At 44.6% G+C, this 19,827-nt stretch overlaps 1 protein-coding gene and 1 long non-coding RNA gene across 11 annotated transcripts in view; one reads left to right on the forward strand and one right to left on the reverse strand.

Annotated features, from left to right (window-relative positions):
- The window catches only part of Ttc27 (tetratricopeptide repeat domain 27), a 143,530-nt gene that overhangs the window by 49,356 nt on the left and 74,347 nt on the right, over positions 1 to 19,827 (reverse strand). For all 10 annotated transcript variants that reach the window (XR_015621710.1, XR_015621709.1, XR_015621713.1 and 7 more), the window contains 1 exon segment: positions 10,909 to 11,136. Coding sequence is in view for 4 of the 10 variants with exons in the window: in NM_001106706.1 (NP_001100176.1) it covers positions 10,909 to 11,136 (228 nt within the window). In the remaining 6 variants the exon portion in view is untranslated.
- Positions 11,234 to 13,743, forward strand: LOC108351178 (uncharacterized). The gene is made up of 3 exons (XR_015622816.1): positions 11,234 to 11,413; positions 11,578 to 11,639; positions 13,238 to 13,743. It is a non-coding gene; the product is annotated as an uncharacterized LOC108351178 (long non-coding RNA).

Consider the following 19,827-nt stretch of genomic DNA (forward strand, 5'->3'; position numbering starts at 1 on the left):
CTTCTCTTCCCATTCAACACACATAAAACAAAGGATTGCAAGTCTGCATCTTAACATAATCATTCGTATCTCTCAATACTGCTAAATGGTCCAAAGGAATCCACATTACACATTCGCTTAGGTCATCAGTGCTTTAACAAGCTGCAGTCTCAGGAAAGCACTATTCCTTGTTGCGAGCTAATATTTCATCTCTTCTCATCCCTCTGTTTCCTAGTGGCTGCCCCTCTAACACTCAGCACTGCCACTGGCTTCACTCCACCTCTGCCCACCAGAATATTTCATTTCTGCTGGCGTCTAGTATCTCTTTACTTAACTGTCTGTTCCAGTTCAGCACTCCATTTGAGCATCTATCTACTTAGTAAGCAGTTTATTGATGGTAATCTGCTGCCTCACCCACCACTCACTCTTCAGGCCTCAGAGTCTGATGGTCACCAGTGGGCTTCAAAGTCAGGGACCTGTTCTTGGCTCTCTATGAATGTCATGGCATCTGGCATCACTCCCTGAGGTTTTAACTTCTATGATCCCTCTCCTTAGCTCTTTCCCCTCTGGCCAATGTGCAGTGCTGAACCTAGTATGTTCCATTCAATTTGCACTTCTGATAGTGTCCTTCCTCTACCTTCCTCCAGTCCCTGGAGATGCCCAGAGTACAGGAGTCTGTCTAATGTTCTCAGCTGGTAAAATGTTCTCTAAGAAACAGTTACTATTGTAATTCCAGCTCACATCAGAGGAACTGCATCTGCGTGCTCCACTCTGCCTCACAATGGCTCTTCACCCAGGCTTCTAGCTCTAAGGGACCATCAGTTTTCTTTGCTTTAACACAGCACCATCACCTCGTACTCAACATCCAAAACCATAATCACCTCTCCTGCAAAAAGGCATGTTCCCTTCTTCCTGAACGTCCTATGGCTAATTTAAGAGGTATCTGGGTCTGGAGATGTTGCCAAGTGGATAATGTATAGTTAGCATGTGCCAGCACCTGGGCTCAATCTCCTATACCACACACACACACACACACACACACGCACGCACGCACGCACGCACGCACGCACGCACGCACGCACGCACGCACGCACGGCATCTGGCATCCACACTAGTTCTAAGGCTTCCTTCAATCCCATCGAGCCAAGGGTACTCTCAGAAAATTTTCTTTTGTAGCAAACTTCATCCTATTCCTGCTCATGCTTACAGCTAAAGTCACGGTGCTCACCTATGACATTCATTCTTAGCAACTATCAGCAGTACCAGTCATTTACACAAAACCACAATAGTCCCCTGTCCAGTTAGATAACCCTAAAGCAGGGCCTTAAGTGGGTCACAAACTGGTTCTCCCTTTATTATTTTCCAGCACAAACTCTTTGCTCTCTGCGCATGGGTTGGCACGGCACAATGCATGTCACATCTGCATGTGCTATATGGCAGGCATGAGAGACTGTTTAGTCACGTGACTACATAACATCCTGTCCAAACAACAGCCCCTTCAGAACACAGAGAATACTAAAACAATTTAAAATAGGTGATTTTAAAAAGCGCCATCTATTAACTGATTAGCAACTGTTGACTTTACCATGTTGGGGGATTTAAAGACCACTGTATTTAAAAACCCCAAATCAAAAACGTATCAGGTATGTTGGTTCAAGTATAATTACCAAGTACAATTCCAGGACTCAGGGCGACTGTGACCGCTGGGCCATTTTGGGCTACAAAGTGAGTCAGTATCTCAAATACCACTTATTAGCAACAACACAGAAGCCCCTACCAGGAAAGCATAAAGCAAAACTGCATCTTATTTGTGTAATATGTGTCCTCCAAACAGGTAGCTTTGTTGTCAATGTCTGGTTAGCATACATGAATTTATAGCAGCATTTAGAAATGCTAGACGTGCCCCATGACAGATGGAATTTTATTCAGAATTTTAATACCTTTTATCCAGAATGCATTAATAGATGAAAAAGGTAAGCTATTCCAAGAAATTAGTCTATTAAAACTAATTTTGCTCATTTTCATTTGCTCTACATAAAAAGTAAAATTTTAAAGAATGACAAGAAAGAAAAAATATTCACCTCAAAGCTTCACGTTACATTTGGATATAGCCTTCCTTTCTTCCTAAGATTTATTTTTATGTTTTAGGTTCTGTGTATGTGTATCTGAGTATAGGTTTATCACATGCAGGTGCTGCTGGAAGCCAGAAGAGGGCACTAATCTGAGGGCGCAGGAGCTATAGGCAGTTGTGAGCTTGTCTGTTGTTGTAAAAATATAAAAAATAAAAGTCTTTTGTCCCCCACTAGGTCCGGCACTGCGGCGCCCCAAGATAGCTGCTAGATATCTTAATTCTCAGTCAGCAAAGTGTCTCACCCACTCTGCTCCATCCCATATCACACCGCCAAAGGCCTCTCTCTGAGCCTGGCAGCCATCTCTCTACCTATCTCGTTCCCACGTCAGGTTTCCATGCCAGAAACACACATCCCAACTCTGTGGTGGCCCAGATCAGCTGTCCCACACTCCATTACACTTAAATCTACACATGAAAGAACACACAATAACCTCTGGCCCAATTGATAAGATATAATTGCCCACCTAAACATACAAAGCCCAGTGCCATCCATCCCTTAAGAACATTCATAACAACCTGTGAAGGTACAGCATGGAATCTTAACGTCAGCCGCCATATTCTCCTGCCACCACTTCTCTCCCTCTCCCTCTCCCTCCTGTCTCTTCCTCCTTTCCATTCCAGTCTCCTCCTCTTCCTTCAAACTTTTCTCCCGCCCATCCTTCCTTCTTGCCCAATGACAGGCCTCCTTCTATCTTGTACCTGCCTCACCTGTGACATCATCCCACAGTCCGTTAATTCTTACATACTGAAACCAAACACTCCCTGGATGGGCCACCTAAATAGCAAGCATACACTGGAACAGCCAATATGAACTCTGGGACCCAGCCTTTCCTCAAGCTCTCTCCAGCTGCGAAACCAGCTCCCTCTAAACATTCTTGCACTCCTCATCCCTCATTCAACAACTGCCTCCCCTCACATCAGCACTATGCCTCCCCTTCCCCATCCGGCAGGGGAACTACTCCCTCTCCAGTCCTCTTGATTATGAGTCTCAAGTCCTTATTACAGTGACATCGCATGACCTTACAAAAGAGAAGTATCTGCTAACCAAGGACAGGACTTAAGGAGAAAAGAAGCTTTTTAAAAGAGAGAGGAACAGAAAAGGAAAAACATGTGTTGTGCCAGGTTGGAACACTTGACAGGAATAAACATTTTCCTTTCTCCGTGCTACATGAACTGGTTTGGTATCTAAGCAATTCACTTTTACCTTTTGCATAAAAGTCAGGACAAGGGGAAGAATGACTAACAGAAATAAGAACTCAAGCTTTACACAGGTCCATGTGTCAACAAATCCCGCCTTGGAGATTTGGGTAGATTTCTCCCCTGCTTACCTCAGCTTTTAGTACTCAAGTCCCTGAAGCCCAAGATTAAATTTTACTAGTTTCTTGAGTGTCATGGGGTAAAAAAACGGGTGGGTATGAGTGGGTGGTAGTTAGCAATTTCAAAAGCACGAATGTAAGTGGTATGTGTCTTCTGGCTCTCTGAGAAGTGCACCATAAACAGTATGTTAATGTTGCAGCCCATCCCTTGACACAAAGCCAAACAGTGCTGTTTTTACATCAATGCTCTGCAAATGCCTCTCTCCGTTCACCTAGATCTCACATTAAAACTAATCTTTTGGACGACATTTTTTTTTTTTAATTCTAGCCTTTTTCTTGTGGCACTTAAAGAGACAGCACAGGGTAATGACAGCTCTTTCTTCAGAGACCCAATTTGGGTCACAAGTTACTACGTGTACAGTGTTTGAGTTATAGCTTGTAGCAGTTGTACACACTGGAGCTCCAAATGCCTGTGTATTTTGGCATTTCTTTCAGTCTGCCTGAATTGAAGACACATGGCAGGCTGCAAAGTATCCTCACATAATATCTGTCTGTATTGTGACTCTGCTTTGAGCAAACTGTCACTTCTTTGTCTCAGTAATTAGTTCTAAATTGTATAACAAAGCCATCAAGCCTGTCAAGTCTTCCCTCAGTCATTCTTTTGTTCCAGTGTCCCTCCTGCAAAACAGAGCTTGCTACCAGCTTCCTACCCAGGCTATCTAGTGTCCCCCTCCATAGCTGTGGGCACAAAACGATGGTCCTGAGTCCTCTGTCACACCTCATTCCTGCACTGAAGGCGAAGCATGGCATAAATCAACTTTAGTGGTTCCTAACAACTGAACAAAAATGTCAGAGTAGCCTCACATGTACGATATTTGATAGCCTGGGTGCGATCTAGCACTCCCATTGTAAAGGCCCTATTTTCTCTGCTCTGAAAGACCAGCCTGTTTACCAGCACCTCCATCCCTTCAGCACACAGCTCAGCTTTTGTTCCCAAAGCTCTGCAGTCTAACTAACCCACCCTACCCTATCAATACGACTTGTCTCTCAAAGCTGAGTCCATTCCATTCTCCTGTCTGTGAGAGGAGGAAAGACTGATCTAACCACAGAGTTACTGACGTAACAAACCAGAAAAGCTACTACAGACAGCTGTGCTGTGTGCTGGGATATTTCACCGTGGGATTTTGTTCCCCAACATCTCTGGTATCTCTTCTTGCACAAGCCAATAGCAGATGCCCTCACTTCCCCACTATGAAAGTCAAAATTACGTCCAGAAGTTGTATAATCACATGAAGTAAGAATCACTGAGTTGGTACAGCTGCCAATGAAAACCACTCCAAACTAGACGTAAAGCATCTCTGCTGCCCATGACCTTCAGCAGACACTGTATGTGAACGTCTCCCTCTTCCCCAGCCTGCTACTTGTCACCAGCTTTGGAGGATACCATATGTTATTCTCATTACAACACACACACACACACACACACACACACTCTCTCTCTCTCTCTCTCTCTCTCTCTCTCTCTCTCTCTCTCTCTCTCTCTCTCCTACTTTAAATTTTGTTTGAAGAATACTCTAATGAAACTTGACTCTTTGAAAGCATCACATCTTCCTCAGTGTAAGGACTACCAGGTCTACCTTTCTCTCCACCCATTTCCACATCATTTCAGCACTATCCATAGCAGTTAGGATGTGGAGCAATCCACACCTCCACCCGATGAGCAGGCAGTCAGAATGGGGCTCAGTGGGATACTATCCAGCCTTGTAAGGAAAAGGTTCGCACAGGTACCGTAGCATGGATGAGTCCCAAGGACACTACACTAAGTGAAATGAAGTAGTCATCAAAGAAGAATACGGAGGGCTGGAAAGATGGCTCAGAGGTTAAGAGCACTGGCTGGTCCAGGGGATGACCAGGATTAGGTTCCCAGTACCTACAGGGTATCTCACAAATGTGATTCCAGTTCCATAGGATCCACTGTCCTCTCCTGGCCTCTGCGGGCACTACACACATGGTGTGTATACTTACACACATGCAAGCCAAGTACTCATACATGTAAGGAAATAGAATAATACTGTATGGTCTGCATTTATGAAGTAAGTAGACGTGGAAAACAGTGGCTGCCAGAGGTTTAGAGAGGGGAAATGAGGACTCGCCTAACAGATTTAGTTTGAGTTTCACAGGTGCCCAACAGTGTGAAGCTACTTCCTATTACTCAACTGCATGCTCAGAAACGATAAATTACAAGTTACATACGTATTCCTTAACCTCAACTACGGACAAAACCTGTTGGCTCCACATCCAATCATCTGAACTTCAATGCCAGCAGTATCCCCAAAGAGCTGCCTGGCTTCCGGTAGCCATGAAAATATCAGTAGCAAACTTTAATTCAGGGGGACCCAACCAGCAGCCTATGAGCTGTATGGGCTCCAGGACAGCTAGGAAGGTGGCACAATACAAAGATGAAATGCTTACTTAAAACACTGTGATTTGGGAGTTGGGGATTTGGCTCAGTGGGAGAGTGCTTGCCTAGCAAGAGCAAGGCCCTGGGTTCGGTCCCCAGCTCTGGAAAAAAAGAAAAAGAAAAAGAAAAAAAAAACAAAACACTGTAATTTGGGGTTGGGGATTTAGCTCAGTGGTAGAGCGCTTGCCTAGGAAGTGCAAGGCCCTGGGTTCAGTCCCCAGCTCCGAAAAAAAAACCAAAAAAAAAAAAAAAAAAAAAAACACTGTGATTTTTGTTAATGTGTTTGGATTACCCAGTTCTTGAGTGTGAACTTTGTGGCTCACCAACTTGCACTGCAGCAGGACATGAAGCAAGTGTAACCACGCCCTTCCTCATTGGGTAGATGGCGATACTCACGCCACACATACGGCTCCACTTGCCATCGGTACCAATGACCGATGATGCCACTGAGGAGATGGCTTCTTTAGTGCCATTTAAAGGCACAGCTAAAGAAATGTATACAAAACAGTAAAAAGAATTATGTTACAGTGATTTTCTTTGTCCACTCTCAGTGTGTATGGTGAGGCTGCTCTGGTGTAGATATGCATTCAAATGCTAAATTCTGTGCCTCAAGATCTGGTTGCCCCAAGACAAGCAATTTCTCACATATATCAGCTTTTGTTGTGCAAACCTTGCTCCCCAACTCAATTGGTCAATAAAAGGCTAAAGTCTGTGGTTGGGCAGTAGAAAGAGGAAGGCAGGATTGCCCGGGAAGAAGAAAGAAACTCTAGAAAAAAATGAGGAGAGAGACATGACTATGGGTCTGGAAGGTATAGCTAGTCACGTGGCTGGAAGGGGTAGACGGGTCAGGTTAACTCAGATGAGCTGGTTGAGTCTGCCCAGCTAAGGCCTAAGCTTTGAAATATTAAAAGGTCTCCTTGGGGAACTAGCTGGTTAAGGAATAACTGCAGCCATATTAATTTCCAGCATTAATTGTTAACTACAGAAAATTTAAATCACATTACAGTATCTTGGGGTGCTGTGGAGACGGTAGGTAAAAACCAAGGTTTCATAAAATCAAAGGAAGATGACACAATCACTGCTCAAAACTCAAGTTCAGTGATGTCACACTGCACAGTGCATCAAGAAAACATATAGTCAAAAATATTAAAAATGGGAAGAGAAAGTGGGGAAGAGCCTCCAACACATCAGCACTGGGGAAAATTTCCTGAACAGAACACCAATGGCTTATGCTGTAAGATCAGGAATTGACAAATGGGATCTCATAAAATTGCAAAGCTGTAAGGCAAAGGACACTGTCACTAGGACAAAACAGCAACCAACAGATTGGGAAAAGATCTTTACCAATCCTACATCTGATAGAGGGCTAATATCCAATATATACAAAGAACTCAAGAAATTAGACTCCAGAGAATCAAGTAACCCTATTAAAAAATGGGGTACAGAGCTAAACAAAGAATTCTCAACCGAGGAATATCCATATCAAATGGCTGAGAAACACCTAAAGAAATGTTCAACATCTTTAGTCATAAGGGAAATGCAAATCAAAACAACCCTGAGATTTCACCTCACACCAGTCAGAATGGCTAAGATCAAAAACAGCAGATGCTGGTGAGGATGTGGAGAAAGAGGAACACTCCTCCATTGTTGGTGGGATTGAAAGCTGGAATAGTCACTCTGGAAATCAGTCTGGAGGTTCCTTAGAAAATTGGACATTGAACTGCCTGAGGACCCAGCTATACCTCTCTTGGGCATATACCCAAAAGATGCCTCAACATATAAAAGAGACACGTGCTCCACTATGTTCATCGCAGCCTTATTTATAATAGCCAGAAAATGGAAAGAACCCAGATGCCCTTCAACAGAGGAATGGATACAGAAAATGTGGTACATCTACACAATGGAATATTACTCAGCTATCAAAAACAACGAGTTTATGAAATTCGTAGGCAAATGGTTGGAACTGGAAAATATCATCCTGAGTGAGCTAACCCACTCACAGAAAGACATACATGGTATGCACTCATTGATAAGTGGCTATTAGCCCAATAGCTCGGAATACCCAAGATACAATCCACAGACCACATGAACCTCAAAGAAGGAAGACCAAAGTGTGGATACTTTAGTCCTTCTTAGAAGGGAGAATAAAATACTCACAGGAGGAAATATGGAGACAAAGTGTGGAGCAGAGACTGAAGGAAAGGCCATCCAGAGACCCCCACACCTGGGGATCCATCCCACATCACCAAACACAGACACTATTGGGGATGCCCAGAATTACATGTTGACAGGAGTATGATATAGCTGTCTCCTAAGAGGCTCTGCCAGAGCCTGACAAATAAAGAGGCGGATGCTTGCAGCCAACCATTAGAATGAGAATACGGTCCCCAACGGAGAAGTTAGTGAAAGGACTGAAGGAGCAGAAGAGGTTTGCAACCCCATAGAAAGAACTACAATATCAACCAACCAGACACCCCAGAGCTCCCAGGGACTAAACCACGAACCAAAGAGTAGACATGGAGCAATCCATGGCTCCATCAGCATATGTATCAGAGGATGGCCTTGTCGGGCATCAGTGGGTAGGGAGGTCTTCAGTCCTGTGAAGGCTCAATGCCCCAGTATAGGGGAATGCCAGGGCAGGGAGGCAGGAGAGAGTAGGTGGAGGAGCACCCTCATGGAGGCAGGGCATAGGGTATGGGATGGGGGGTTTTCAAAGGGGAAACTGGGAAAGAGGATAACAGTTGAAATGTAAATAAAGAAAATATCTAGTAAAAAATATTAAAAATGGGGACATCACACAAATTGTCAAGATTGAATTTCATAAGGGGCTAGATATTAAATCATCATCATTTACAGGAATTCCTAAAAACTGTTCAGGCTCTTTGTTAAGAAGGAGGAGAATAGAGGAAGGGAGGGAGAGGAGAGGAGGAAGGGGAGGGAGGAGAGGGATGGAAAGGAGTCTAGGCTATCTAACTCCAGTGACATCACTACTTTTCAGGAGTAAGAAGGTGAAGCCAAGGGCCACCGTCAGTAAGACTTTATGATTTTCAACACTCCGTCATGTTGCTTGTAGTTATCACACAGCAGTTGTGCCAAGACTTGAAGACAAAATCTGGCTTATAGATTTAGCATTTTTAATGGATTTAACCACTCACTTAAAAGAGTTACACATATTTCTTTGAGGTAAAAACCAATGTGTAAGCTGCAATTATGGCAAACTTAGACTAAGGCAAACAATTTTTATGCATCTTGACACTGGCTAAGTATTGTCCTATGAACAAAATATGTAGGTTTGCTTCTCAATGTGACAGAGTTTAGAAACAGATTCCAGGATTTCCATGAAGACAGTGCTTTGGTATACTCATGACTCCCCTTCAACTGACATACATCTATGCTACCTGCCAACTTACAAGTGGATGCATAAAGCTGCAATCTAACATTTAATTTAAAGCAAACTGTGATCACTTGTCTTTCCCAGACTTTTCCTGGGTCCCATCTTCACAGATAAACGTCCTGCACTACTCATGCCTTTGCTTCCTGCTAACACCTAGATTTGTGAGCAACTGATTTACATTTTTTTACATGTATTTATTTCATGTGTATGAGTCTTTGCCTACATGTATGTATGTTTACCATGTGTGCCTGGAGCCTGAGGAGATCAGAAGAAGGTGCCAGAACCCTTGGAACTGGAGTTACAGATGCTTGCTAGGAACCAAATTCCAGTCCCTGGCAAGAGTAAAGTGCTCCTAACCACTGAGCCAACTCTCCAGCCCATATGAGCAACTATTTTCAATGAAGCTCACAGTAAAATCAGAACGGAGCTATCTGATGGGCGCTTTGAGAGCTCACTGAGAATTGCAGTGGCTTTTATTAAACTAGATACTCATGCATCCAGTTTTCAAATGCAATGTCAGGTAAAAAAGTCTTATGTTACTTTTACAACTATATATTTAAAAACGATGAGTTTTGTTACTGGATAGGTTCATTTTCTTTATTATTGATCATAAACTCAGGATCTGCTCAACAATCTTAAAAGACCTCTGAAGGTTGGCCACATGATCAGGATTACTATGTGAAGATCTTTTGCTTCTCTGAGTAGCAAATATCAAAGACTATACAGACATTTTCTCATAAGCTTTCATTACCGCTTTTGGATTTAATGTGTGTCTAGGACAGTTCTTCACCATCTACTGTGACCCTGAGGAACCAAAGTGTTCGACACTAAGCAAACTGACTTTTTTCAGTGTAAAAGACACTTTGCGAGTCTACTATTTGCACGTACCCTTCCTCTTTGCACCATTCTTTGTAACAGGCAAAGGGTGGAGGCAACCCAAGTTTCTACCAGATGAATTATGTGCATGTGCAGGAGCCATGACTGGTGAATTGAAAAAGAAATTATAAAGTCTGACAGAGAAAGAAAAGACGTCTCAAAATCATTTTACCAACTGAGTATCATTATGTACCAAGAAAGGTAATCTCCCCTTACAGTAGGTCCTCTCCTATAGACCTGTCATGGCTTTAGGGATCTAGATACCTTTTGCAGTAATTTTTCAAATTTTCTGAGGTTGTTTAAATGGAGCTGGAGGATGGCTCCATCAGAACAGAGCCCGAGCACAGCGGCCTGATTCCGACACCCAGTATATACAAAAGCCCAAGTGTTAGCATGCCTTTTCACTGCCAACACTGGGGACCAGACAGCAGGACCCTGAGGCTCACTGCAGTCAACACAGCCTACTAGTGAGCTCTGGATCAATGACATTGAGAGATCATCCCAGAAACCAAGGTGGACAGCTCCTGAGGGCTGGCACCTGTTGTCCTCTGCCCTACACGTGCACCTGCATACATACATACATACATACATACATACATACATACATACATACATACATACATACATACAGAAAAAGTATTTTAAATGTTTGTGTGTATAAAAGTCTAAAATCAATGACCCATCCTACATGTTACTGTATTTATGAAAAGAAGACCCCAAGCCAAGAACCGAAGGCTTTATGAGGCCTTACCTGCATGGGATTAATCTTCACTGAGCGTTCAAAGCACTCCACACACTCCCGAAACTCCTTGTTCCGAAGATGGAGGAGAGCTTTGGACCGCTGGGCACGGGCACTGCGGTGTCGGGACAGCTCCCAGGCCTTGTCATAGCAGGAGTGATCTTGCAGGACATCTCCAAGCAAGCAATATAAATTTGGTGTTTCCTTCTTCTCCAGTTCTTGCCTAAGAATTTCTTCTGCCTGTGAACAGCAACAAAAATAGCAAAATCACTTAATGGTGACTAGCTGCTATTTTTAGGATGTGTACTTTTATTTCAGAGTCTGTGTATTTTCCAATGACTTGCTCATTTCATAACTCAAGAGCACAGGCTGCTGAGAAAGGCCCACGGGAAGACAGTTATGGCCCAAGTGAAAAGGAAGCAGGAGAGGCAGGAACTATTCAAAGGGCCCAGGGAGCCTGAAGGCCACCCACTCCACCACTCCACAGCATTTCCTGCTTCGCTTGCCCACTGCTGCTGTAAGAGAAGTGTCTTTACCTCACCTTGCCCCATGGCATGAAGATGGTTTTGTTTGTTTTTATGTGTTCTCTATTTAAGTTGTTAAAATTTTATTTAAAAGAGATATAATTTAAAAGCCACTGCTAAAAACCTACTGTTTAACTAGGCCACCTCTCACCTGCAGATGAAACTCCACTGAGAAGAAGAGCCATCTCTCCTCCTCCTCTGGGCAGCTGCTAAGCCCTGGTAAGTCTGCTGAAGTCACCATTAGTGTCAATAACAACTTCCTTGAATTCATTGAAAATAAGCTGAGGTGGGGGAGGGGAGTAATCTACCAAACTGGACTCTCTTGCTGCCATCTGGAACACTCCACAGATACCTTGGGACAAGTGAACAACAGTCACACTCATGTTCTGCCTCTGTTAAGTATGGCCTCAGTCAGGACTTTTTGCTTTCATAAGGCTTGGTGATCACTGTAAGCATTCCCCAGCTAGCCTCACATGGGGTCTGTGACTAGGGCAAAACAAAAGCCTTCACTTGCATGTGAGGTGTGCTGTGTGGTCCATACAAGTAGGCTGTGCACCCTCATTTAATGAGTGAGCTAAGAGACTCTCTGTGTTGCCTGCTACACATATCCACAAACACACATGCACATGCACACGCACTCCCTCCAAAGGACTCTCTTTAGTGGTCCCTTCTGTCTTGCCTGCCTCTAGGACTGTGGGCAGGGCTGTTAACAAGAAGAAGAAAGTGCTGTGACAGGAGTGGTAGAGGACCAGGGTAGCGGCATCTGGGCAGTGAGCAGGCTGAGCTACAAAAGCAGCATCGCAGTAACAGAGACAATGGAAGTAGAAAGGACAGAGAAGGAGGTAGAAGCCAGGTTAGAAAGAGGCAGAAGAGAAAGAGCAGGCACTAGTCTCTGGACAGGCTCAGGAAGTTGTCCATCCTTTAGAACCAAGGATCTCAGAGTCCTAACTGTAAGTTCAAAAGGCCTGGGGCTGGAACTTATCAAAGGCTAAGGACTCCTGGCTCTCTGGTCTATACTGAGTTGCAGAGCCAGGGGGCCTGAATCCCAAGGCTTTAGCTGGATCTGACTTCTCCTTGTTTACCCATGATTCCCATCCAGGAGGGGCAGCCTGCTTGGTAACACCAACACCAGGCATATGTGGTTCCAGTCAGTCAGCTTAAAGGCCAACTTAAAGATCTCCGTCAATACAAGGCTTATGTGTAAGCATCATTCCTTGATGCCCATAATACAAGGCTGCCCGATTATGCGACTCTGTGCTTATTACTACTAGGAACCCTCAACTCAGCTCGCCCACGTCTGCGTCCTGTCTCTGATACATCAGCAATCTGAAGGCTGTATATTAGACTTAGTTTAAGTTAAGATGTATCTATAAGGTGTCTACGTTTTGTGACCTCTTTCAAATAAGGGATGCACATCTCAAGTGTCTTTTGGGTGCTGGCACTTTTGCATTTGTGACACAGTAATACAGACTGCCAGGTGTACTCTGGACATGGAATCAAAATTATGAAACAATTCCCAAGGGAAAAGAATCGTAAGTCCACGAAAGCCAAAACAAGTACAGTTTTATAATTCAATGTTTTGGAACACACGTTCCCTCTAAATATAAATATAGCGGCTTTTAATGTATGAGCAAAACTCTGTGACCCATAAAGACAGACATTTAACCAAAATGTCCTATGACAGCGCCACACCAGGAAGTTTACAGTGTGGTTCAAAGCATCTCTTGACAGGAAGACAGTTAAACTTTGTACCACACCATTCCACAAATTCCAAAGCTGACTCACTTAAAATTCCTTTCTGTTCTATCCTGTTACAGAGGATTCTGTGGTCTGCAATACACGCCAGCCGCCACTCAGTACAGATGTGACTACATGCACCGTCTCCTGGAAACCTGGGGCTGAACCTTTCTGTTGAGTTGGAAGATGCCACGATTGTGAGGGGAACAAACACTGACAAGTCCATGACACACAATTCTGGAATTGCCTTCCTGGTGCCTTAGACGAAAGCACGTACAAGCTCAGGGCTCTGTATGCTGAGTGACAGGGCACCATGAAGGAACACAGGGAGAGACATGCTAGCTGCTTCCAGACCCACTCAGACAGCTGAAGGAAGGGAAGGGAAGGAAACGGCCCTTGGTGTTTTCAGTCCTCAAGGTGGAGAACCAGGGGATTTCTGATGATCTCAGAGGGCTTGCTGTCCTTGTGGCTGTCCGCCAGTGCCTCCTACCAGCTCAGGACCGCTGAAGCACAGCTAGGGCAGACTGAAGCATTACCTCCGTGTAACGTTGGAGCGAGTAAAATATGTTTCACTATTCTCAATGGACTTTTAGCTACACATTGTTTTTGTCTTTTTATTCTTTAGCAAATGCTGTGGGTGGGTTTGGGACTATGGCAAAAATAACACTGAGTGACTTTCAAAGCTGGGGGCTTTTCCTAGACACTGGGTTGGAGCCCTGTGCTGCCTTGTAAGCAGTCCTGTTGTCCCTCAGCTGATTCATGAGGAGAAGCAGCCTAGAGAAGCCTTGAGATGAGGTCAAGAATCCCTGCTGGCCTCATGCTATCCTAAGTGTGGAGGACTTGTGTTGGTAGGAGTGTCCTAAGCCCCATGAAGTCCCTATTTCACCGTCACCTAATTGTAACTTCTGAGAAAACCCAAAGCCCAATTCAGCCCTCCCCAGATTCCTGTTGCAGAGACACAGGAGAAACAAACAACACACAGGGAGTTGCGGGGTTTAAGGCGCTATGCTTCGGGCACAGGGTATGTAGGAGAGTGAGCCACCAACTAGTTGCTCCATTGTGGCCAGAGAGCAGAAGAGGCCAATGGTCACAAAAGACCAGACTCAAGAACTTTTGGATTAGTCAAAGAACAGAACTCCCAACTTCTTCTGGCCCCACAGCAGCAGACACAGCAGACCTCTCCATCCAGGATCAACATCACCTCACCATAAGACTCATGCCTGCACCATGCGTCCTATCGGTCACGGCCTCTAGACACATAAATTTACACATAGAAGGCACTGAAAGATTTTAATTTATAGAGAGAAAATCTTGGGATCAAAAAGATTCTAGAGGTGTTAAACCAGAGACAAATGTGATCATAATTGAAATCAGGCTGAACTGCGATCCCCTAGAAGAGTTTGGATTCACAATGCTAACTCAAACAGCTGGGGACAGTTCTAAATAATGTGCTCAAGTATATGACGAAACTTGGACTCCAATGTGGCCAAAAAACTAAGCAGAGATACCAGAAATTCCTCACTTAATGTGGAGGAAGGAATCCAACACTCAGGATGGAGGGACTTGTTAATTTAGCACTTGGAACCTGCTCGCCCACTCCAACTTTGTCACCCAGAGAACCTAGGGGTTGTTCCCTCCATCCTGGCTTTGAGAAACACAGTTTGCATGGGAGAAGAAGCATATTTGAAAAGGGGTTGTTATAAATATGCCATGTAATAGGGGAGCACTTCTGCCATCATGAGCTTCCGGATTTCAATGAAGAGGATGACACCCAAGGTGGCAGACACCTGCCACTGCACTGTGAGACAAATGGGCATGATGATTTGCTCACACGCAGCTGGTCAAAGTCATGCTAGAGCACTTGGGACCAGCATGGGTTATAAAGTGGTAGCTGACTGATCACAACCCACGCAGGCAGGCAGCCAATCAAGGTCAATCTTGGTCTAAAGAGTGTAAATGTCTGAGTCTCTATTCTAAGATGCCATCTCTCACCCAGTTCCTATCCCTGAATATCTTCAAAGATCAGTCTCTTAAACACAATTAAGAGGACAAATACCACTTTGAAAGGACCGTATGACAATGTGCCAAGTGCATAGCAAAATTCTTTTTTTTCTATTCAGCTTTAAAAAAGTAAACGTAGCCATTTACTAGGTGCTTGTGTCCTGGAGAAAAGGCTTCTTTCAGAGTTAATTTCTGGTTAATGCTAATGCTTTGGAACCTAGTCCATTCCAGAGTAGCCTTACAGATCTCTGAAGTCAACAATGATAATTTCCCTAGCGCCTGAACACAGCACAGTAGATATAACAAGTAAGCAGCAGTACAGAGAGCCAAGCAGTGGTCCCCAGCCTCACCTTTCCAGCACTGCGTGTCTACATAAGCCACAGGAAGGTCCACCTAAACCTCAAAGGCAGCAAATGTGTAGGTTCTAGTTAGCCCACCCATTTACACTGACAATACGCATGGGTCCTGGAAAGCACCAAGAATTCTTATAAATGACATAGCGGTGGAACCAAGTATAGCTACTGTCCAGGACATGACCTTTTTTCTGAAGCCCTGGCCCTTGAGAAATGGGTATGGATAAAGAAAAATGTTCCTCTCTATCCAAGAGCTACACACTGTCAGATCAGAGCACAGTGAAAGCATGTGTGTCTTATCTTGCCTGAGAACATTAAGAACTTTATGCTTTGGTTATCTTATCAGCCCATCAGACCTCATCAGTCAATGGCCTCGCTGATACTCTACTGGTAGAATTCAAGAAACCAAGATAAGAAATTGTTTCAATGTCAACCAAAAACCAACTGAAAATTATCTGCTTTATACCATAGCTTATTATGAGAAAACAGTCAGTTTATAAAAATTATCTTCATAATTTACCACCAAACAATTCATTTCTTAACTAAAGTGGTTATGGCTTTAATCTAAAATGTTACAGGTTACACAGAAGCTTCTTTTCAACCCTTGGTCACAGCTATCAGCACTATTTCAGAACCTTTAGCAAATGGGGCCTTTGCAGGGGATACCCAGCTCAATTTGAGCTTCATTCTGTGTCCAGATGAGGTACTTCTGTGTCTGCCACACGCCCACACTACCCAAGTTCCTCTATGCACAGTTAGAATCCCTCTGAAGCTAACTGAAAGGAAATCCTCCCCACCTCGAGTTGCTTCTGTTGGGTACTGATCACAATGCCCAGCATAGTCTTATATACTCTAAACTCTGCTATAGAAATAATGTTTTAAGCTCTTCTATATCAGAATTCTTCTTTAACTGTGTACATAATCTACAAAGAATTTGCTGGTAGTTAGCTGTCTTCCAGATAGCCAAGTTCCCAAGTCCAAGGGAAGCCCTTGCCTTACACTGTGTCATGTCAGTGTGCTTGCCCTAGGAATGAGGCTTCCTGAAATCCCCTGTGCTTCTGCTTCCGTGGCAGCACTGGCCAGAGGGAACTGCAAGGCAGAATGAACCAACAGTCTTTGCATGCCAACACGGTCATGGGCAAACACAGTGCCAAGCAAGACCCAGAGCAGCTTGGGGAGCCCGGCTGGCTCTTGGCTTGTGTGTGCGGCTGATCTTCCCAGCTGTGAGCCAACCCTGCTGATCAAAGCAACTCCATCCCTCTGTGAAAATCTTGCACTGAACTCACAGGGCGGCTAGCTACAAAGTTCCCAGAGATTTCCACGAACCTGCTTAAACTTCCCTTCACAGTCTCATCTCTATGGCAGAACCTTCACAGATTCCCCTTCAGGGTCTGACCTCCCCACCTATAGCAGCCTGCTGGAGACCTCTTCCCCATTCCTTGGCCTCTGCTTCACAACTTAACTTGCCCTTTTATACAAGCCCTAACTCCAGGAGAGCCCTTATTCTCAAAAGGATTCAGAGCATCTACTTCTTCCATAAACAAAGCAAGCCTGGGTACAACCTTGTCCACATTTTACCTTTTACATCAATGTCACCCTTACCTTTTGTATATTCCCATTACATGGTGACTCATAGGTTCATTTTCAGTCGTTACCTCAGTCCCTATCATAATTCTGAGAAGTAGGTATTAACTATGTGAGACAAAGTTAGACTTAGACTTTTCAACCAAGTGGTCAGTCTCCAACCAGAAGCCACAGAGCTGAAAAGCAAAGCCTTTTTCCAGGCTTAACACTATTCCACAGGTTGATGAATGAATGGGTGGGGGTTGAGGTGGGGGTGGACAGGTGGCAAGATGTATCAAAATCCACCATAAAAGCACACAGAAGGAGAGCCAGCTTTTTTAGCACTCCCAAAGTTACCAAGAGCATGCAGTAATGCAAGGCACATTAGCTCAAAAGAAGTGGCCAGACCTTAAGGAGGGCGGCTGGCTTCACGGCACAGTAACTCGGCCATGCCTACTCCCTCTCCTCTAACTCTGTGTGTCTTTTAAGAGCTACAGCCTCAGTGAGAGCTGGTCTGGCAGCCACCAGAAGAGCTCCCTGGATTTGGTTCCTTAAGGCTCTGTTCTCAAAAATGTGCTATGCGCCCATCTGCTGAAGGCTTGGAGAGCCCACCCACACCTCATCCCCTGTGAGCTTGTCAGGGAGACCCCTCCGAAGCAATCAGAGACAAATGCTAAGTTCACAGCGGCATGAGTCTGTGACTGAGAGGGACAACAAAAGTGAAGAAAGGGGTGTCATTAAGTCATTAAAAGTAAAATCCACTAATGCATTACATCGTAACCACTAAAAAAAAAGTCACTAAAAATGATTGACATAAGCCTATATTATCAGTGATTAAGTGTAAAGGAACTAAATATTTTAATCGATTCAAAGACAGGGACAGACAGAATGAAAAGGTTGTCCAACTAAGATGCTGTCTTCAGGAAACACACTTTAGATGTGAGCACTCGAGTAGGGTGAGCACAAGAATACGGTGAAAGTGAAAGTGTCAGGGGCGGGGTGAGCAGTAACCGAGAGAGCTGGGGTCGCTGTAGGGTCAGAGCTCCAGAAAAAACTGTTAATGGGGGGGGGGGGTCACATTTATGCCAGAATGTTCACTCATCAAGAAGAGGCAATGGTTATAAACGCGTGCATCTACAACACATGTCCAAAGAGGAAGAGCAGAACTGACAGTGCCGGCAAGAGATGGGCACTGTACGCAATGCTCCGTGGAGCCATCACGCTAGCTTGCAGGGATGGGCAGAAGACTAAACGGCCCTCAGAAAGGGAGGACATGAGCAATCCCACAGATGTGCTGACTGAGAATACACCTAAGGACACTGCAGCCAAGCAGCGCAGAGCATGGGTTCTCCTCAGGGATGCACAGACATGCTCCAGGATGTACTGAATGGCGGCTCATGATACCAGCCCAATAAACCTGAAAGGACCACAGCCGTGCAGTGAATGGACTAAGGGCATCGTGAACAGGAAAAAGTTAAGCATGCACTCCTGAGCAGCCAGGAGTCAAAGAGGAAATCACCACAAAACTAAAAGCATGTTAAGATGAAGCAAAGCAGAGACGTTCCAGAAATTATAGGACAGAGCAGAAGTATGTGCAGAGGAACATTTATGGCTCTAGATGCCTATGTGGAAAAAGAGAAAATATTAATCAGGAACCTCCACTTCCCCGCAAGAATCAAAACGAGGAGCAGGCTGAACCCAAAGATGCAGAAAGAAACAAACATCAAAGATAAAGACACAGCAGAGAGAACACCGAACCGGAAGGTCCAAGACTGAAGTCACTGAAGTGAGACTCGGGGAGCTAGGGCGACGGTTCAGCGGGTGAGGAACTTGACATACAAACGTGTCGGCCAGAGTTTGGACCCCCAGAACACAAGTAAGACAGGCCAGGCCGCTGCAATCCCGGCTCTCAGAGGTGGACCCAGGATCTCTGGAGCAAGCTGGCTATCACAGCTAAACATCAGGACCCACGGCTCCCAGTTCAACACACCAGACAGCTTCAGAAGACAGGGTGAGAAGAAACTGAGTAAGACATAGGCCTCCAAACACAAACCCACACCTGTACACACACACACACACACACACACACACACACACACACACACATACACGCACACACACACACGCACACACACACATGCACATACACGCACACACACACACGCGCACACACATGCACATACACGCACGCACACACACACGCACACACACAGACACACGCACATACACGCACACACACACGCACATACACGCACACACACACGCGCACACACACTCGCGCACACACACACGCGCACACACACACACACACACACACACACGCACACGCACACACACTTTTTCAAAAAAGGTTTAAAAAAGAGAAGAATGAGGAAATACTCATTACTCTTAAAGAAATAAAAGCAAGTAAGAGACCGTACATTAGACATCCCACATTAAAGTAGGATCCAAAGCTCAGCACATCAAATCATACCCTAACATATCTATTTGATTAAAAACATGACCAAATAAATTCTATTTCTGACTAGACTCATCGCATTTTAGACTTGAAGATTTGCTGGAGTCCAAGACTCAGAGTTTCTAACCTTTGCAAAGAAGACAAATTAACGAACACAGCGAAGTTAGTGAGCAGAAACCAGGAAAATGTCCACACTGAGAAATGCTGAGGGGTAAAGGGCTTCACCTGGGTATCTTACTTCAGCCTCTAACTCCCAACCCCATAACTCTTTAGGAACCAGGAACAGAGTGGGTGG

This window comes from Rattus norvegicus, chromosome 6 (genome assembly GCF_021556685.1).
Source record: "Rattus norvegicus strain SHRSP/BbbUtx chromosome 6, alternate assembly SHRSP_T2T, whole genome shotgun sequence".
Taxonomy (NCBI): domain Eukaryota; kingdom Metazoa; phylum Chordata; class Mammalia; order Rodentia; family Muridae; genus Rattus; species Rattus norvegicus.